The sequence below is a fragment of the Zingiber officinale genome, chromosome 8A (genome assembly GCF_018446385.1).
Source record: "Zingiber officinale cultivar Zhangliang chromosome 8A, Zo_v1.1, whole genome shotgun sequence".
NCBI classification, from domain to species: domain Eukaryota; kingdom Viridiplantae; phylum Streptophyta; class Magnoliopsida; order Zingiberales; family Zingiberaceae; genus Zingiber; species Zingiber officinale.
The window spans coordinates 98,861,778-98,883,870 of record NC_056000.1 but is presented as its reverse complement, the minus strand read 5'-3'; the positions used below and the strand labels follow the sequence as shown (position 1 = coordinate 98,883,870).

General features: G+C 38.4%; 1 protein-coding gene and 1 long non-coding RNA gene across 2 annotated transcripts in view; one reads left to right on the top strand and one right to left on the bottom strand.

Moving 5' to 3' along the window:
* Positions 1 to 22,093, bottom strand: part of LOC122009871 (sodium/hydrogen exchanger 2-like) — a 94,588-nt gene that overhangs the window by 31,264 nt on the left and 41,231 nt on the right. Inside the window, exons 9-10 of the mRNA XM_042566178.1 lie at positions 17,621 to 17,721; positions 17,426 to 17,527 (exon numbers count right to left, since the gene is read on the bottom strand). Of these exons, the coding sequence (XP_042422112.1) occupies positions 17,426 to 17,527; positions 17,621 to 17,721 (203 nt within the window). The remainder of the gene's footprint in view (positions 1 to 17,425; positions 17,528 to 17,620; positions 17,722 to 22,093) is intronic.
* On the top strand, positions 1,442 to 4,523 carry LOC122009874. Its single transcript, XR_006119680.1, has 2 exons — positions 1,442 to 3,051; positions 4,329 to 4,523. It is a non-coding gene; the product is annotated as an uncharacterized LOC122009874 (long non-coding RNA).

The following is a 22,093-nucleotide window of genomic DNA, read 5'->3' as shown; positions in this document are numbered from 1 at the left end:
TTCATGGATCTCATGAATCGCATATTTCAGCCGTATCTTGATCAGTTCATTATTGTATTCATAGATGACATTTTGATCTATTCGAGGAGCAGGGCGGAGCATAGTCAACACTTGAGGATCGCTTTGCAGATATTACAAGACCGAAAGTTGTTTGCAAAGTTCAGCAAGTGCGAGTTCTGGTTAGAGAAAGTAGCATTCTTGGGCCACGTTATTTCAAAGGATGGGATAGAAGTAGATCCTATTAAAGTTGAGGCAGTCAGAGCATGGCCAAGGCCTAAAAATGCAACCGAGATACGCAGTTTCTTGGGTTTGGCGGGCTACTATCAGAAATTCATCAAGGGTTTTTCTTCCATTGCAGTGCCCTTAACGTCCCTTACGAAGAAGAATGCTAAGTTTATATGGGGGGGATGATTGTCAAGACAGTTTTGAGCAGTTGAAGCAAGCGCTTACTACAGCGCCAGTTTTAGCTATGCCATCAAGTCAGGGAGAGTATGTGTTGTATACAGATGCTTCGAAGCTAGGCTTGGGCGCGGTTCTAATGCAACACGATCGAGTCATTGCGTATGCGTCCCGGCAATTAAAAGTGCATGAAAAGAATTATCCTACCCATGACCTCGAACTGGCAGCGGTTGTGTTTGCTCTCAAGATTTGGAGACATTATTTGTATTGGGAGAAGTGCAAAATATTTACTGACTACAAAAGCCTAAAGTACATTTTCACCCAGAAGGAGCTGAACATGAGAGAGAAGATGGCTAGATCTTGTGAAGGACTACGACTGCGATATTCACTACCATCCCGGGAAAGCTAATGCGGTTGCTGATGCCTTGAGTAGGAAAACAGCAGTCATCGCACAGCTATCGATACAGAAACCCCTCCAGACGGAAATTCAAGAATTTAACCTCGAGATCTATATTAGGGACCAGGCTCCCAACTTAACCACTTTAATCGTACAACCTACTCTGAGGGACAAAATTCGGACGGGGCAAGTTATTGATAGGCAACTACAGAAGTGGAAACGGAAGGATGAATCTAAGGGTTTGGGTTTATATTCAGTCGAAGATGGTATTGTCAAATACTGAGGTCGACTCTGGGTTCCCGGTGTTGACTCACTTAGAGTTGAGATCCTGACAGAAGCTCATAACACTCCACATTCTGTGCATCCCGGGAGTACAAAGATGTATAAGGACCTACAATTACTTTATTGGTGGCCAGGTATGAAGCGTGGCATTGCACGTTTTGTATCGGAATGCTTAACTTGTCAACAAGTCAAAGCAGAACATCAGAGGCCAGCGGGGATGCTTAAGCCACTTCCAATTCCTGAGTGGAAGTGGGAGAATATCACCATGGATTTTGTAGTGGGTCTACCGAAGACGGTGAAAGGCTTTAATGCCATATGGGTGATAGTCAATCGACTCACTAAGTCAACACATTTTCTACCAGTAAAAACCACCTTCTCCATGACTCAGTATGCAGAGTTATACGTTCGAGAGATTGTCAGATTGCATGGGATTCCCGTTTCTATAGTATCGGATAGAGATCCGAGGTTCACCTCGGCTTTCTGGAAAAGTTTGCATTCGGCCATGGGGACTAAACTATTGTTTAGTACAGCATTTCATCCCCAAACAGATGGTCAATCAGAGAGGGTGATATAAATTTTAGAAGACTTGCTGCGAGCATGTGTGATCGATTTCCAGGGGGGTTGGGAATCAAAGCTGCCGCTTGTGGAGTTCACTTATAACAACAGTTATCAGTCATCTATAGGCATGGCTCCTTATGAGGCACTTTATGGAAGGAGGTGTAGATCCCCTATCCATTGGGATGAAGTGGGAGAGAGGGCAGAGGTGGGACCAGAAATCGTGAGGCATACAACAGACCTAGTAGCCAGGATTAGAGAGAGAATGAAGACTGCCCAAAGTCGGTAAAAGAGCTATGCTGATAAGAGGAGAAGGGACCTGGAATTTACCGTTGGTGATCATGTGTTTGTGAAAATAGCACCGATGAAAGGTGTTATGAGATTTGGCAAGAGAGGTAAACTCATCCCGAGATTCATTGGACCCTTCGAGATCCTAGATAGGGTGGGAACATTCGCATATCGGGTGGCCTTGCCACCTAATCTTGCAGGAGTGCATAATGTGTTCCATGTCTCAATGTTGCGCAAGTACATGTCGAATCCCTCCCATGTGCTGAATTTTGAACCGCTGCAGCTTACCCCAGATCTGTCCTATGAGGAGAGACCTATACAGATACTGGACCGGCAAGAGAGGAAGCTATGGAACCGGACGGTCAGGATGGTCAAGGTCAAATGGTTGAACCATGCTGACGAAGAGGCCACTTGGGAGACAGAAACTGACATGAGGATCCGCTACCCGGAGTTAATTGGTAAGTTTAAAATTTCGAGGACAAAATTCAATTAAGGGGGAGATGGTTTGTAAAGTCCAATCTTTTTTAAAAAAAAGAGAGAAATCCAAGGGGAACATAGAAATAAACTCTTTGTTTTACTTAAAGGGAGCTAAATTGCTAATAACCAATTAATGAACACTTGGGCTTAGCCCAATTGGTAAAGAATGGGCCAAACCCTAAGGATTTGGTTCTTATAAGGGGTCGGCAGTGAAGAGAGAAAAAAAAGAAGAGGGGTTTCGGCGGAAGAAAAGGAAGAGGAGGGAGGTCTCGAAGGAAGGAAGGGAAAGGGGGCGTCTCACCATTGTTCGTCGTCACCACCTGCGCCAACACCGGGTCTCCGAAAACAAGGCACCTCTTAGACTCCTTTCTTCTTTCCACTCGTTAGAGTCTGTTTTTCTTCTTGCTTTCCTCTGTTTTCACAATGGCTTCCCAGCATTTTTTTTTCCAGCCTTTTAACCCATAAACGCAGCAAGTTTTGAGGGTTCCTTAGGCTATCTGCAGGAGGTAAGGATGAATGCTTTGGTTCAGTTGGCCAGCAGAGGTTCTTGGTGGTTGCGGTTATTGGTTGATTGGGTGGAGGATAAAGGATTTGTATCGATCTCTGGTGAAGTTTTCGTTTTCCCCAAGTAGTGTTGAGGGGAAAGGGAGTAGGTGACGTGTTGAGGGATTGATTTTTCTTTTTGTTTCAACTAGTATTTTTTTTTTGCAAGACCATGGCATTATTTAATTCTTGTCTTGTTCTGTACCAGAAATTTCATGACCACAGAATTAAGGGAACTTTGCTTTGTTTTTCCACATACTCGTAACTAGTATTTTTGCATGACCATGGCATTAATTAAATCTTGTTTTGTTCTGTACCAGAAATTCATGACCATAGAATTAAGTGGAACTTGCTTTGCTTTCCCACATGCACGTAAAACTATTGAGTGACCCTAGCTTCATAATATAGGCATGGTAATAATCTTGCATGACTATAACGTCAGGTGTGCATGTTCTATCTCCCTTGAGTGTTAAGATATTTCTTTTGCCGCATGTACTCCTCGAATTTGCATGAACTAAATACCTTAGATCTAAATAAAGTATCAGTAGCGTGCAGTAAGCTCCAACTAATAGATTCAACCATAGAGACTGGCAAGAATGTAGGGAAATCTGATATTGATAGAACTATGAGGATGACACTGCAAATCAGTTATTAGTTGACCTTCAAAACAGAATACCTGCTATGACTTTGTTCGAATTTTTGTTAGTGCCTGATATTCCTTACTGTCTTGAAATGTACAAGTTGTTCAGGAATTTTGTGGATTTTAAGTAGCCCTTCTTATGGGGATAGGCATAACTACTATGGATGTAGGTTGCGAAGTCTGGTATTGATCAAACTATGACCACGTGTAGTCACTATATATTTGCTTAAGTAGTTGATTGTGATATATAGTAATCTTGCTTATGTAATAATAAAAAAAAAAACTATGATGATGAAGATTAATGGAAATTTCCGGAAGGGCCAAGGCCCCAGAGGGACCCCGTTTATGGGACAAGGCCCCAGAGGGACCCCAATATCGGATTTCCATATTTGGCCACGGCCCAGTGACGAGTGTTGCTGACTCCCCGCCACCTGGTACCATGGTTAAACAGATTGATCAAACGAATAAAGGATGACTAATGCGCCTCCACCTAAGTGTGATATACGATGAATGCTAAAGGAAAATGTTTATAATGTAACACACAATGGATACACAAAGTAATATTGATGATACTCATAGTATAATGTTTTATGAAAAAAAAATGCTTATATGCCTGTTTGCTTGTATGTTAGACAACAAATCCAAGAAAAAGTAGATTTATTGATGCATGCAACTAGATAAGAAGATTGTGCTACATTGGTTTGGAGGTGCTGAGTTAACTCACTGGGTTTTGGGTTTGTGTGGCAGGTGAAGAAACAAACGACGTTGGAGGCTTAGACCCTTGACCAGACTGGACTGGACAGTACACTCCCGAGGACTCACTGATTTCCGCATAAAGAATAAATAAACAGCATTTATGATTTAGAGAGAGTGAATTTGCTTTCAATTTAAATTCCTAGGATGTATGACTAGATTATCAATAACAAACAATTTTCTTATTCATTGGAATGTTATATGATGCATAAAAAAAAAAAACTTAGGGTGTTTCAAATAACCTCTTCCGAAACCACTGGAAGAGGGGATCGAGTAAAAAAATAATAGGAACAAGTGTAACACGCTACACTTTTCCTTTTGCAATAATTAAGTACAAAATTGAACTTTGTTACCCAACACTTTCGAAGATGATCGGATCAGGCTCGGTGTTGGATAGCTTCTCAGCGATAGTCAGACGCAGAAATGTCGTAGCAGAACAACAGCAAGAAGCCGGAGCAGTTGGTATGTCAAACGGGCGCGTAGAAGCTTGTAGAAGAGATGCGTTGAAAGCCTTAGTCAAAATACTCTTTTATAAGGGATGGAAAGCGTCTTCAATGTCAACTTCTATCCCTTAAAAACTGACTTCTTATGATCGACGTCTTTGTCTTATCCGACCAAAGGCGTCTTCCATGAACAGTGCTCAAGACGTCTTCCAAACTCCTGAAGGCGCCTTAGGTACTATTCACCCAAAGCATTTTGTGGTCCTTTTGCCCTACAAAATGTGTTAGTGCAACAAAAAATATTTAACCTGCAAAACAAAGTTAACACAATAATAATAAGCAATAATAATTAGTTTCTGCCCTTCCAAGACCAGGAACTAGTCAAGGTCTCAATTTAGATTTCCGAAATGAACTTTAATGGGACTGATGCCTACTGTCCCCTCAACCGGGACATGTCATCACTAAGTCACTCTCCTCCAATGACTTACCTCCACTTATCTACCAAACATCTGGTCCTCCAGACCTGTTTAGATTTTCTTTAGTCTTACTTAGTATCTGACTAAGCCGATCTACTAAGACTTACCTGCAACACTGAGTTAGCACAATAGATAAAATAGTAAAATAAAACAATGTTAATAGATTTCAGGATTCGTTGGTCCGGTTAACTCCGCGTGGTCGACCAGAAACCGATCAATCACACATGCTTAGAGTTCACTCCTCCAAGACTTGTCATTACCTAGGGTTACCTCCTTCTAGGGTTGCCCAGCTTTACTCACTAGGACTTCCATTGTCTAGCTTCACTCACTAAGATTTCCATCACCTAACTTCACTCACTAGGGCTCGAATTCGCTCATCATGACTTCCACTACCTAGCTTCACTCACTAGGGCCCGAGTTCACTCATCAGGACTTCCACTTGCCTAACTTCCACTTAAGACTAGTCACTCAAAAAACTTCTCACTTGCCTATCCTTCCATTAGAACTTATCCTTGTTAATCATCTAGTGCTGACTAGACTTTCCTCTTCCAAACATCAAGTCCTGTTTGGATCAACCCTTGGTCAAATTATATATTCACTAGTGAAAAAATACAAACATTTTTTGCTCAAATGGTGGTTTCACCAATTCAAAGCATTGATACCAATTGTAGGATTGAAAGCACTAGAGGGAGAGTGAATAACGTTCATGGCTTTTTCACATTCATTTAAAACTCTTAGAGAGACAAATGGCAACAGAATAAAGAAAAAAAAATAGACAACGCTAACAAGCCAAGATTTACTTGGTTCGGAGCATGTGGCGACTCCTACTTGCCCGCACGTGAGAGTGCTTTCGTTGGGCAATCACTAATCAATCGAAGAATACAAGTATAATTTCAAATGATTACAAGTAATTTGAACAATAAGAAATATCGACTATGCAGAAAGAAATCTTTAGTGTAGTTGTCGTCGGAGCAGCTTTTGTGCGTCGTAGAGACTTTTTCAAAGCAACGCGCATGAGCGGAAGATGTTTCAATTGATGTTTTGAAGTTGCTAGTCGAAGTCTCCTTTAATAGCCCCATCTGGGCACCTAGATCCCCTCCCGGGTGCCTGACCACTGATTTGAGTCAGCCAGTCGTCGCGCTTCAACTCAACGTGTCGATGAGATTTTGGTCATCCAAGCGCCTGGAGCAACTCCAAGCGCCGGGACCACTTGGGTGCCTAGCCAAGTACTTGCCGAGGCGCTCCCTATGTAAAACTTGCCCGGGCACCTACAGCAACTTCGGGCGCCCGAACCAACTTTTTGCTAGATCCTTGTTTTTGCAAAACAAGGTTAGTTCAGGCAATAATATATAAAGAATAATAAGTTTTGACAACCTTCGGACTGTCCGATCCTGATTTTGAGTTTCGCTGAAATTCTAGGTCGGACCGACGTCTATTGTTCCCTCTTCGGAGAATGAGTCCTCACCTACTCCCAGTCCTCCAAACCATTTGGATTTTTGCTCAGCGTCCGAGACATCAGGACTTCATGCTAGACATATGATCCCCGACTCGTCCAGTCTTTTGTTTGGTGTCCACGACCCCCAGGACTTTCACCTAATGTCCTCAACCCCAGGATTTCACCCAACATTCTCAACCCGCCAAGACTTCGTTGCCTAACCGCAACTAGGACTTTCCACCTACCTAGCCTCAACAAGGACTTTTCTTTGCCTATGATCACTTAGGACTTTCCTCCACACTTAGTTCAGCTTATTAGATAACAAGAAACCTTAACTTTAAACTTTTTGCCATAATCAAAACTTAAGTTTGATCATCTGGTACTTCCTGCACCAACATATGAAACAAGAACAATTTGAGCCAACCATACTCTTGTGTGACAATATGTTTGCCATTGCAATGACTAATAACCCTATTTTTCAAGGTCCCACAAAGCACATCGAGTTACAACATCACTTCATTAAAGAGTTAGCAAGCAAAAGAGAAATTGACTTAGCATTTTGCAAGACTGGAGAACAAGTAGTAGATGTCTTCACAAAGTCACTTTCAAACGAAAAGTTTGTCTACTTGCGTGAAAAACTTAGAGTGATAGATCATTCAAAATTAAGAGGGAGTGCTAAAAGTTAATTTTGAGAACTAATGCACATGCATGCATGCATGCTAAGAATTAATGCATATGTATGCTGACAATTAAACTATCTATGATGTATTTATAAGATTGTAGTGGCTATGCCACAAATATGCTCAATATGAGATAATCCATCATATTTTGGATTCTCTATTTTTATACTGTTCTTTACTTCAATATCTATCAGATGTGAGTGATTGAGGGCTCTCATAACTATCTTTACAAACAGACAAAAGTTATTGATTTGCATTATTCTACACTACAAAGGAGGCCTCAAATTTGTATGGGAGTTGTAGGCATCTTTGTTGGGTGTCATGGTTTCCAAATATAAGGAAAAATTGCATCGACTTTGTTTATCATAGTTTCTTAATTACCTCTCCTTTGTTGTCCCTTCTAATGAGTGAGAAAGAAGTATTTTGTTTCTCCTAGTTCTTGGGATTCTAAGGCTTGATTCTTTTTTATTTTGATCACCCTTTCTAAATAAAAGAAATGTAGGGAAGATGATATCACTAGTACAAAATCAAAGGAGTGTGAAATATGACAAAGTTAACATGCAAAGACGGAGGCTCAAGTGTTTCCCAACAAATTGGCAACTCCCCTCATTTGAAAATTGATTGAGCTACTTTTTTAACAGGTTGCTAAGTTAAATAAACTTCACATTTCCTCACAGTAAGGAATAGTGGAATTAATACTTGAGTAAATATCTGATTGCATGGGTAAAAAATGCATCAATATGATGCTCCTTTAACCTATGTGGTGCATCAATATGTTATTACCAGAATCAGTATTCAACATATTTGTGATTCTATCATTACATATGTATCTTATACCATCTTAGTAGAAATATAGCCTTCATAGTAAGTAGTAGACAAGAAAACCAATCATTACAGCCAACAATCTTTAGAGTAATAAATAACCACCAAATGACATCTATTCCTTTTGATTTGGTAATCTTTAAATAGATGTGGTGCATTCTTATTTTATTTTTCTTGCACCATTCTACTCCTTTTTGATATTTCAATGTTGTATGAACAAGTTATATTCTATGAACCTAAGTCATGGTTAGCAACATGATTCTTCTTCAAAGAGGTCATTTTAACAAAAAGGCTCTTCAAAGGTCATGTCATCATGGGATCTTTAAGTTCTGGTCATATGAGGATTTTCTAATCCCAAATCATTAAAGTTAGTTATCAAGGGATTTCTCTAAAGTAAAATATTGTGGCTCAACTAATGGTTCTTTATCTGGAGAAAATGATTACGAGGTGAGACTATAAAAAAGTTTGTTAAAGTTTATAATTTTTTTAGCTATCACAAGAGACATTTAGAATTAAGTTATGTGAATCAACCAAAGTTTATTTGGATTTAAGGGCTTTGGATGTTGTCTTTAAAGTAGTTGCAATTTTTAGATAATATACTTATTACTCAACTTGAGTTTGCATGTCTAAACATGTTATTTTAAGTATAGGGTAGTATCCCCTACATTGTTATATGATAGGACTTCTTATGCTCAAAATAATCTTCAATTTTGATAGCTTTATAGAAGGCCTAGTATAATGAATCTTTAGCTTAAGATTGTTAAAGAATTGAACAAGGGTCGGTCTAAACATTTCCCTAATATCACTGCAGTATTGCTAGTAGGATTCATATTCAACGACACTAAGTATGAAGAATTTAGATTTATTCATTTGAAGTATAGTTTATTGGAAAAGTGTTTAGTAACATACGAATTTACTTCTCATTTTAATAATTCAATTTACATTAGCTTGAGCACTTTGCAAAACTTTTATGCAACTCCAATGAGTTTGTATTTGCCAAATTGTGTTCATTGAGTAGGAATCTTGTTATACCAATCAGTTTTTTTTTATCTCAATTAGCCAATCAAGAAATGTATTGTAGATAAATTTTTCATCTAAACTAAGTGTATTTTGCCTGGCACGTCTAGGTTTACATTGAGCATAGGCTTTAAGGAAGTGAATTAATTCTATCTAGACATAGGATTATGGAATATGAGTGTGGATGTCTATTATCCTTAAGTTATATATTATGAACTATAAAGGACAATATTAATATATAGAATGATCTAACTTCTATAAACAACCTATTGACACTTACGATCTAGTGCAACCAAACTAGATTTAGTTCAAGCATATATGCAAAATGGAACTTAGAAAATGCATTATAAAGATAGTACTATGAAAAATAAGATCTAGTGCTTGAAGGGGAGCTTTGGCGTAATGGTAAAGTTGTTGCTTTGTGACCAAAAGGTCACGGGTTCAAATCCTGAAACAGCCTCTTGCAAAAAGCAAGATAAGGCTGCATACAATGAATCCTCCCCTAATTTGCAAAAAGCAGGGTAAGTCTCGTGTACCGAGCTGTCTTTTTTTTTTTAGGTTGTCATGTCACTTGTCAAGCCTAATTTAGTTTTATTCATTTTGTGCCCATGTTAGCACGAATATAACAAAATCATCCAGCTCTGACGTCGTGTTGGACATGTTCTATGATTAATTTTAAAAACATTTAATTTTAATTAAAAATAATAAAAAAATCATTAGAATTTATTATTAAAATAATATTATTATGAATGTCTAATATCCAAAGTTAATAAAATTATGTTTGTTGAATGTTACTAAAAAAATATAATTTGGTTGAAAAAATATTTTAGCGTCATAGTTTAAAATCTTGTGTCCTACTTGTCGACACCGGCGAAATTTATTGTTCTGCCCGCCAATCGGCACGACACCTACATCGACACGATCGTGTGAGATCTCGCGGTCACGCAAAGGCCTCATCGGGGGTGGTCTCATGCAAGACCACGACTAAGTTTTTTTAAATTTTTATTTTCTTTATTTTTTAACTATTAATTTCTTTTCATTTTTATTTTTTAATAATTAATTCATTCTCCTCTTAATTCATTCTCCTCCCCCTATTTTAATTTTTTTTTAATTCCTTTTCTCATTAAACACCTTTAACACATAAGGAAAAGTTTTATTTTTTCCTTTCTCCATATATTAATTTTTTTCTTATTCCCGACCTCCTTAAACTGAATAAAAAAATTAAATTCCATTTCATTTAAACCTACTTGATCTTAATCGTCATGTCTAGACATTAGTTAATCATAAATTGACTTTTATTCAATCCTAATTTTTAAAATATTAGTTTAACCTAATAACAAGTATTTATAGTAATCAAATATTATAATTTTTTTAATTAACATATTTTATATTTAAATATTTAAAAAAGTGAGGAGGAGCCTTGTGCAACGATAAAATTGTTGTCGTGAGACCTTGTGGTCACATATTTGAATTACGAAAACAACCTCTTGAAATGCAGGATAAGATTGTGTATAATAGATCTAATGTGATTTGACCCTTCTCCAGGACCCTAAATTAGAGGAACTTCATGCACCAAGCCGCCCTTTATATTTTATATTTAAAAAAAGTACCGAAACTATATTAGCATGACACGATATCAAAATCATATCTTTTGGTCATAAATCGAAACTTTAACATGACTTAAAATTTTAAACCATGATTGGCATGGCTCAATCGCATATCACACCATGCTGAGATTTGTGCTTAGCAAAACATGGCTCAAAACTACACAATGCTTGGCACGTGTTGGTAGGTGTCACCCCAGCTGAGCCCACTAGGGCTAAGCCTAGCATGACACGGCCCATGTCGTGTGAAGCTGGGTTTGGTCATGGGTGGCTCAAGCTCATTTAAAACTTCTATAGGTCTTAAATAACTTCTGTTCAGTGTTTTTAACAAGTGAGGTCCAATAAATTAATTTTACGATTCTAATAGTTGAGGGAAGAGGACTATAGTATGTCAAGAACCCAACATGATTGATCGACACAAATAGAGGCATGATTGTAGAGGGAAGAGGACTATAGTTGGGTTGCTTGCAAGTTTGTTGCAACACAAGGAACAAGCAATGGTCACCCGCTTAATATATAGCCAGTACTAGGAGGCAATAACTTAGTGGCAGTTGGTGGAGGTCATCTGCATAGTAGCAAAACTAATCTAGAGCTAATAACACCTCTAATGAAGGCCTTAATGGGAGAGAGACATAACTAATGGCGACAATCGAGTTGAGTTATATGGGGATGGAGGTAGATGGAGTTAACGCATGCAAGTGTAAATCTGAGCATACAAACATGTTGGCCTTCGGTGTCTCACAAAGCAAAATGCTTTAGTGGTGGCGAGGATGAAGAAGGTATTTTGGTGGCTTAAATGGCTTGTAGTGAATGGAGATGGTGAGAAAAGAAAGGAGAAACAAAGAGTAATGGGTGTGGATGATGAGGAAGACGAAGCGGGGTTCACAAGTGGTGAAGGTAGCTTAAGTGAATGTTAGGTGGTGGGTGTTGTAGCGAGTAGGTTAGGAATGGTTTCAAGCGAATAACACTTAAGAATTGAATGGAACAAGACAATAACAAGGAGTAATTAGAATGTAGTGCATGGGAAGCAAGACTATCCAACACAAAAGAATTTGATTCTAATGTCAAATTGGTTCGACACAAAATATCCTTACATCTACAAAACTAAATTAAATTAAGAAATAAACCACATAAATTGGGAAATAAACTAATTAAATTGACCTCCTAATAAGACAATGCTGCACAACGTTTAAGTTAAGACAAACATGTGAAGTATTGTTACATGATTATCAAGTGTGTAGGAAAAGTCAACTTGATAGAAATTATAAAGTCTAAGAAGGTCGAAAACTGAATTCTTAGCAAAGAGGAAGTCCGGATGCAAGGTGATGAAATCCACGAAGGCTGGAGGCCGAATTCTTGACAAAAGGGAAGCCTTAACAGATCAGGTGATTGAATGTTAGGTGATGAATATCCAAAGATGAAAAGGCTCTAGCCTCTAGGCATGACAGTTTAGAAAGCATGAGGTTTTGCTAGCACAAGGTATAAAAAAATAAATGTGGGATGAGGGTAAAAGAAGATAGGTGGGACTTGTCCATTAGAATGGATGAGAAATAGTACAAGGTTCGATTGACTGTTAAGTATCAATTGACTACTATACAAGGATGGAGAAGTCACGACCTAATAAACCATGAATCAGATTGTGGTATTGGCATGACAAATTGATACATGAGAGTCAAACCACAAATAAGTGTGAGGTTTTTAACATCAATCGATTGATAGGAATATAATATTCAATTGATACTCCAAACCCTGAGTTTGTGGTTTGATAGTAGCTTTTACTATCGATTGCAACAGTCGATTGGTCGGAATTATGAGAACACGGAACCTTTGGAAATCAACTGCGCTACGCTATTACACATTGTCTCATAGACTTGCATCAATCAACACATATTCAATTTTAAGCAGGCATCAATCACATATCCAAAGTTCTAAATATCGCTCAACGGGCAAATTAACACCAAATATAGGAAGCAATAGATTGGTGATTTGCAAGCAACCGATTGATAATTAAAGAATATGAAGCAAACTTGCTCAATTTGGGCATTCATATAAAAGCCTCAGATACCTTCGTTCAAAGACAGAGAACTCCGAGAAGAATCCTCCTCCTTCACCTGAGATTCATCTATGAAGCTAGAAGGAGAGATCAGATTTTCAAAGAGCTTTTCTTTGTGTGTTCTTCTCTTTATGTTTATTTTTCTCAATCTTGTAGAGACAACTATTGTAAGAGATTTCTCCATCTCATTAAGTTGTCCGGCAAGGAGAAAGTATAGTGGTGGTATCGCTAGACCTTGGTTTAGCAGCCCTAAGGGGCTATCAGTTAGGATCGGTGCGGCAGGCAAGAGGGGGTAAATTGCCTGCACAATAATAACGAAAAAAAACCTTTCTCGATCTTTTGAAATAATAACACACTTGTATAAAAAGAATTGATAAACTAAAAAGAAAAAGACTATCGATTTTTTATTTGGTTACAACCGGGAAGGTTGTTAATCCAAGACTCTGAAACACTACTCAAATTCTCCTTTCGTCGTAGCGGAAGTCTCTTACAAGTGTTGGAAGCACACAAAGTAATAGAACACTTAAAGAAACTCATATACAAGTGATTTCAAGTCTTGTTCTGAACCATTCGGACCAGAGTTGTATTTATAGCCCTGGTTGGGGCGCCTGGAATGGTTCCAGGTGCCTGAAGGGGGATAAGTTTTATCCCCATCGCAACGGATCGCGTTTGACGCGATCCGGATAGAAGTTATGATCCGGGGCACCCGGACCAAGTTAACATCATGTTAACTTGTTTTGGTTGGGTTCTTGCTCCGGCTCCACTCGCTGTCCAGATCTTCCGCTCCGGCTCCACTCGCATTAGTCCGATTCTTCCGCTCCGACTCCGCTCGTTTGGGTGATCTCGACCATCCGGAATAGAGCTCACCCGAACCTAACTTCCGGCCTTCTCGAGCAAACTTTCGCTTCGACTTTTCATCCCTCGGAAGCGTTGTGCGCCTCCTTCTCGTCCGCCAACGCACTCTTCCGCAACACCTTGCCCCTCAGACGCACCGAGCCCCTCGGCTCTCTCCCATGTTGTCTTTCTTACTAGTTGCGTCTTTCGCTCAACTTCCTGTGCTTATAAGTTCATACACACTTAGACACATGGGTTAAATACCAACAAGACTTAACCTGATTTGATTGATCACATCAAAACTATCTTGGGGTACTAACAATCTCCCTATTTATGATGTGAGCAAATCAAGTTAAGTTAGGGTAAAGCTCAAAAATAACAATTATAATTTTTTTGAAAAGAAAAAAAAAATTGCAAGTAAAAAAAAATTAAAAATAATTTGCAAGTAAAAATTTTTTAAAAATACTACCCTCCCCCTAGACTTAATTTTCATTACTCCTCCTTTTGATCACATTAAAAATAGGGTAATGTTAAAATGACTTTAGAAAAGGTAAATATAGAGTCTAAAAAAATGAAAGGTTAAGCTTTAAAAACTCTAGTTTTATTAACAAGTTTTAAAAAAACTTTAAATGTTTAAAAAGATTTAACAAGGGTAAAAATTTAAATTTTAGGAAAAAAAATCACACAAAAAAACTTGCATTTTGATAACTAATTCATAGAAAATTTTCTAATAGAAATTTTGATAAGCAATTTAAAACATTAGTTAAATGCTTCATAGTAAATCAATTAAATATTCAATTCAGTAATTGACTTCCAGAATCTGGCGAGGCACTAGGCCTTCTTAGTTATTAGAGCATCAACCACTTCTAGACAAAGCCTCTTAAAGAATTTAAATATTTAATTTTCTTTCTGAAAGTCCTAGGTTTAACTTAAAACAGATCATGCATTAAAAGATAATTTTAATTTAAGCATGATTTTGGAACCCAAAATAGATTCCTTCCCACTAGATTTATCAAAAACTTTCTAGGAATATACTTCTGTGATATTCTTCTAATTTGACCCTTATGATATTTAAGATGCCAATTTAGATTTCTATAGTTTTTCGAGATATTTTGATTTTTATTTTTCAATTTGGTCCTTCAATTTTTCATTATCATCTTTTAATTTATCATACATTTCTAGGGGGCATGTTTTAGCTAGGATTGTTCTTAATTCCCAAACTTCCTTTTTCAAATTAATATTTTTCGTTTTTAGTTTACATAGGGATTTGGTCATGAATTTAATACCTGAATATAACTGGTTAGGGGTAGTAAACATACCCTTACCAGATCTGTTCTGAAGTTTATTTCTTCCTTCTCGCTGCTACTTTCTTCTGAGGAGTCTCCCCCTTCATCTACGTTCTCCTCCTGGTGGCTTGCCATCAGTGCAAGTCCAACGTACTCATCTAGATCTGACTCTGATGAAGACTCGTCCCACATCATTTTCAGGATTTTATGCTTTGTTGTGATTGGCCCCTTCTTATTTTTCTTCTTCAGTTTTGGGCAGTCATCCTTAATGTGGCCCTCTTCATTGCAGTTATAGCATCTTACCTTCCTTGCTCTTCTTTTCTTTGCCTGCACTTGATTGAACTTATTAGTTTTAAAAAATTTCTTAAATTTCCTTACCATATATATTGTTTCATTGTCGTTGAAGGAGTTGTCAATGTATGATTCATCCTTCTTGGCTTTTAGAGCAATGTTATTTGATTTCTCTATTTCCTGAGAATCTATATAGCGAGACTCGTGAAGTTAAAAAGTTGAAAATAAGCTTTCAAGAGTGCACACCTCAAGGTCCTTAGAGATATAGTAAGCATCTACTAAGATTGACCATTCTTAAGTTCTCGGAAAGGAGTTAAGTGCGTACCTTAAGGAGTCACGATTTGTTACCTTTTCTCCGAGGTTGTTGAGCTGGGTGATCAGATCTTTGATTCTTGCATGGAGTTGGGCAACCTTCTCTCCCTTGTTCATTCGGAGGTTTGTCAGTTGGCTTCGGAGGATGTCCCGTTTAGCCAGTTTGGATTCCAAGAAATCTTCGTGAAGCTCTAGGAATTTTTTCCAGAGATCTTTGGCGGAGTCGTAGCTTCCGATTCGGCTGACCTCTTGGGGAGGAAGAACGCTGAGTAGATGGAACTCTGCTTTTCCATTAGTTGGCTTGCTCCTTCTTCGTCCATGTGTATTCATCTTTCTCGGCTCTGTGCTGATCCGTAGGTGCTACGAAACTGTATTTTATACTTAAGAGAATTTTGAAGCCAGTTTTGAAGAATACCTTCATGCACTTCTTCCAAGTTGCGAAGTCTCCCTCAAATTTCAACGGGTAGATGCTGGATTCGGTCATTTCTTTTGCTTCAGATGGCGGTTAGTCTTTCTGAAGCGGGGCTTGCTCTGATACCACTTGTTAGGATCGGTACGGCCGATAAAAAAGGGTGAATTGCCTACACAATAATAACAAAAAAAAACCGTTCTTGATCTTTTGAAATAATAACACACTTGTATAAAAAGAAAAAGGCTACCGATTTTTTACTTGATTACAACCGGAAAAGTTGTTAATCTAAGACTCTGAAGCACTACTCAAATTCTCCTTTCGTCGTAGGGGGAGAAGCCTCTTACAAGCGTTGAAAGCACACAAAGTAGTAGAACATTTAAATAAATTCGTATACAAGTGATTTCAAGCCTTGTTCTGAACCATTCGGACCAGAGTTGTATTTATAGCCCTGGTCGGGGTGCCTGGAAGGGTTACAGGCGCTTGAAGAGGGATAAAGTTTTATGCCCATCGCAATGGATCACGTTTGACGTGATCCGGATAGAAATTATGATCCGGGCGTCCAGACCAAGTTAACATCATGTTAACTTGTTTTGGTCGGGTTCTTGCTCCAGCTCTGCTCGCTTGGGTCTAGATCTTCCGCTCCGGCTCCGCTCGTATTGGTCTGAGTCTTCTACTCTGGCTCCGCTCACTTGGGTGATCTCGGCCATCTGAAATAGGGCTCACCCGAACCCAACTTCCGGCCTTCTCGAGTAAACTTCTGCTCTGGCTTCTCGTCCTTTGGAAGTGCAGCGTGCCTCCTTCTCGTCCGCCAACATACTCTTCTGCAACACCTCATGCCTCGGACGCATCTAGCTCGTCGGTTCTCTTCCGTGCTGTCCTTCTTGCTAACTACGTCTTTCGCTCAACTTCCTGTTCTCCTAAGTTCCTGCACACTTAGACACAGGGGTTAAATACCAACAGGACATAACCTGACTTAGTTAATCACATCAAAACTATCTTGAGATAATAACAATATCCACCCCAGTAGTGTTGCAACAATCCAACAAGCACCAATTGAAAATTATCTCCACCATGTTATCCTCCTATACAAGAGGATCTACCAAAATAAACTTTTACAAAATATGAAAGTCTTACAAATTAAATTCCTAATTTGCACGAAAAGGTCTTTTCTAAGAGAATTTCCAGGTTTAAATTTATAGTGTGTTAATATTGAAAGCCTAGTGATTTCAGTGGATCCACAACATGAGAAATTGATAACAAGTTCTGTTTAAAATGCATTATATATTACTGTATGATAATATCAAATCAAGACCATAGATAACAATATAGTAGTCAGCATAAGAGGCTAGTAGTATTCATGCAGACTTCTCATTTATGTAATCAGTTAAATCACAGATTAAACACATATGATGATAGAAACATAACAAACCTGTCACTGACAAATTTCCACTTCTCAATGTCTAGTGCATCAGTTCCAACATAAAGAAAAAGGAAAATTTCGGCAATAAATGACAATGTTGCAAAGGCATGCCTGAAAAGACAAGCAAGAAAGAGCTCAAACTGACTAATAAAAGCCTGATTCAGATTCAAGTTACACAATTCATGCTGATAGAAAATCATATACTTTGTAGTGACCCTAGAGCTCTCCGTAACATTATGCCAGGTATAGTGTGACATTACTATTCCGCAAAAGAATACAGTAAGAATACCACTTAAATCCAGCAACTGCAAGGACAAACTATTTTCTATTGATGAGCTAAATCTTATCCCAATTTGGCATACTAGTGGTCTGACATATGTTTGGTGATGTTCAAAGTAAAACCTAAAATCTCGTGTATCTCTAGGAACCACGAGTTAGGCCTTTATATAGAAAAGAAGAAATAAATCAAAAGACCAAACTACCCCTATACTTATTCTAACACTCCCCCTCAAGCTTGAGAATATAGATCATATACACCAAGCTTGTTACATATGTTGGAGTGTATACTGAAAGCCTAAGCTTTGTAAACATTCATTATGAATAAAGAATCACATTTGGTCTAATTATCTACATTTGTTCATTTAATTTATATTGTAGATAACATAGTATGTGGTGTCACATACAGAAGATGATGTTATCAGTACCTTATAAATTATAAACAGTAACTCACGACCAGAATGGAAAGGAACAAACCATTAGAAGGTCGTAGTGTAATTAGGTATTAGTTTATCTTGACTATATAATTACACTAGTACACTCAGAGTGTATTGAGTAGGACCATTTGAGGTCGTTTCTTTTATACTGACTTTATAGAGGAACAAAGACCTCGGTTATTATGGAAGTGTGTGCTCTTAATCCTAATATAATAACAAGCACATATATTTGATATTTATTTCTTTAATTTATCAATGGGTGAGATTTAGTTCGATGAATCAATAAGCCCGATAAATTGGGAAATGATATCACTTATAGTGTGTGTTGTTGATTATAGAAGGAAACTGTGTCCTAGAGATACTAGGTTGATAATGTCCCCAAGAGGAGCTCATAAGGATTGTCATGTTAAACCCTGCAGGTGGACTTAGTCCGACATGACGATAAGGTTGAGTGGTACTACTCTTGGACTTAGACATTAATTAAATGAGTTGTCAATAACTCACTTAATTAGTGGACATTCGATATCTTAAACACAGGGAGACTAACACACTCATAATAAGAAGGAGCCCCAAACTGTAATTTGGGATTGGTGCGGTAGTTCAATGATAGTTCTCTAGTGGAATGAATTATCATTGATAAAATTAAGTTGTGTGTTCGGGGCGAACACGGGATGCTTAATTTTATCGGGAGACCAAAACCAATTCCTCCTCTCGGTCCCTATCGTAGCCTCTTATTTATAGAGTTCTATACCCACCTATACCCACCTTCTATACCCACCCAATAGGGGCCGGCCAAGCTAGCTTGGGATCAAGCTAGGGCCGGCCTAGGTATAAAATTGGGTGGCCGGCCCTAGCTTGAACCCAAGCTAGTAGGGCCGGCCAAATAAAATTAAAAAGAAATTTAATTTTAATTTTTATTATTATGTGGAAGATATATTTTAAAGAGAATTAAAATTAAAAAATCTCTCTTGTAAAAGATCTACAAAAGATTAAAGAAAGAGATTAGATCTCTTTCCTTATTTGTAGATTGGAGAGATGTTTTATTTTCTCTTTAAAATTATTCACATGTTAATAAAATTAAAATTATAGATATTTCCTTTTATTAACCATGAAGAGATTTTAAAGAGAAATTTTATTTTTTAAAATTTCCGGAAACAAATTAGGAAGTTTTAATTGTTGATTAAAACTTGTCCTCTTTTGTATTCCAATAATGTGGCCGGCCATCACAAATTAATTAGGGAAATTTTATTTTATTTCTCTCAATTAAATCATGTCAAGGAAATTAAGGAAAATTTATTGTAATTAAATTTCCTAATTTACCTAGGCCAAGGAATATAAAAGAAGGGGTGAGGGTGCCTTCACAAGACACAACATCTATTATTCCTCTCCCTCTTTTGTTCCTTGGTGTGGCCGGCCAACCTCTCCTTCTCTTCCTCTTGTGGTGGCCGAACCCTACCCTTCTATTGGAGCTCTTGTGGTGGCCGGATACTACTCGGAGAAGAAGAAGAAGAAGGAGAGAAAGCTAGCATCTCTTGGAGCTTGGTTAGTATTTTGTTTTTCTTCCTTGGTGAAGCTTCCTCTTTGTTGGCCGAACCTAGCTAGGAGGAGAAGAAGGTGATTGGTGGTTTCTCATCTTGGAAGATCGTTGCCCACACAACGTCCGAGGTTAGAAGAGGAATACGGTAGAAGATCAAGAGGTTTTTCTACAAGGTATAACTAGTAAATTTTATTTCCGCATCATGCTAGTTATTTATGGAAATAATACCAAATACAAGAGGCTTACGTTCTAGTATTTCGGATATGTTTTTTCGAAGTTGTGTTCTTTTGTTTCTTTCTTTTCCTTGTGATTTGATTGTTCTTTTTGGTTAACCTAAAGTTATTTTAGGAAATTAAATATTAGCTTTCTATTAAAGGTTTTGTCTAGTAGGTGGTGGTTGCTCCCATATCCAAGAAGGCCATGTGCCTCGCCACGTCAGTACTGGGAACCTTTTATGGAAATTAATATTTAATGGAATTAATAACTTAAGGAGACTTGGGTCGAACGTGTTAAGTTCCGCAGGAGATCCAAGTCAAAACCTAAAAGAACAAATAGATTAAGTTTTGGATCAAACGTGTTAAGTTCCGCAGGCGATCCAAAATTTAATTTAAAAGAACACATGGTAGCTAGGAAAAAGTTCAGACCTTTGTACAAATTTTTGTACAGTGGAACCTCTAGGTTTTCCGAGTAGCAACCAACAACATATGTAGTCAATCCGAGGACCTCTAAGTGATTTAGTGAATATATCTGCTAGCTGATCATTTGAGTTGACAAAACTAGTAGATATTTCTCCAGATATGACTTTCTCTCTGACAAAGTGACAGTCAACTTCAATATGCTTTGTTCTCTCATGGAAGACTGGATTTGAGGCAATATGCATAGCGGCCTGGTTGTCACATATGAGTGACATTTGTGTAACCTCTCCAAACCTTAGTTCCTGAAGCAATTGTTTTAACCATATAAGTTCTTGACTAACAGTAGCCATAGCTCGATATTCTGCCTCTGCACTGGATCTTGCCACAACATTCTGTTTTTTGCTTTTCCAAGAAACAAGGTTACCTCCGACAAATATACAAAATCCAGAAGTGGATCTTCTATCAGAGGGAGATCTTGCCCAATCTGCATCAGAATATCCCACAACTTGAGTATGTCCTTTGTCTTCATATAGAAGACCCTTTCCTGGTGCACCCCTAATATATCGAACAATGCGAGTCACTGCATCCCAATGCTCTTTGCATGGAGAGCTAAGAAACTGACTTACTACACTCACTGCAAATGAGATATCCGGACGAGTGACAGTAAGGTAGCTTAGTTTCCCTACCAATCGCCTATACCGTTCAGGATCTGAAAAAGGCTCCCCCTGATTTGGTAGGAGCTTGACATTAGGATCCATGGGATTGTCGACTATCTTTGAGTTTAACATTCCTGTTTCTTCCAAAATATCCATTGCATACTTCCTTTGGGATATAATGATCCCATCTTTAGACTGTGCCACTTCTATCCCTAGAAAATATTTGAGTTTGCCAAGATCCTTTGTCTGGAAATGTTTGAAAAGATGTTGTTTTACTTGTGAAATCCCAAGATGATCATTACCTGTGATGACAATATCATCAACATAAACCACTACATAGATGCAACCAGTAGACGAGTGGCGATAAAAAACAGAATGATCAGCCTCGCTTCGAATCATGCCAAACTGCTGAATTACAGTACTAAATCTACTGAACCATGCTCTGGGTGACTGCTTGAGACCATATAAAGATTTCCGCAAGCGACATACAAGCCCAGAAGACTCCCCCTGAGTAACAAAACACGGAGGTTGCTCCATGTAGACTTCCTCGAGCAGGTCACCATGTAAGAATGCACTCTTGATGTCCAATTGATGAAGAGGCCAATGGCGAATTGCAGCAATAGACAGAAAAAGACGCACAGAAGACATCTTGGCAACAAGAGAAAAGGTGTCTCCATAATCCAATACAAATACATGAGTATAGCCTTTAGCGACAAGACGAGCCTTAAGCCGATCAACCGTGCCGTCTACACCAATTTTTACCGTAAACACCCATCGACAACCAACCACTGACTTTCCAGGAGGTAGAGGAACGAGATCCCAAGTCCCACTGCTCTGTAAGGCACTCATTTCATCAAGCATAGCCTGTTTCCATCCTGGATGAGCAAAGGCATCACCTGCAGTCTTTGGAAGAGAAACAGACGACAGGGAAGACAGACAATAATAATAGGATGGGGAAAGACGATGATAGCTTAAAGAAACATAGTGAGGAGAAGGATTACGAGTGGAACGCATACCCTTTCGAAGTGCAATAGGAACATCAGAGTCAGGAGATGGGACCGGAGGAAACGACGAAGGACTTGGCTCCAAAGATGTGCCCACAGCAGTGTCAGTGTTGGTCGGCGGCAAAGCAGAAC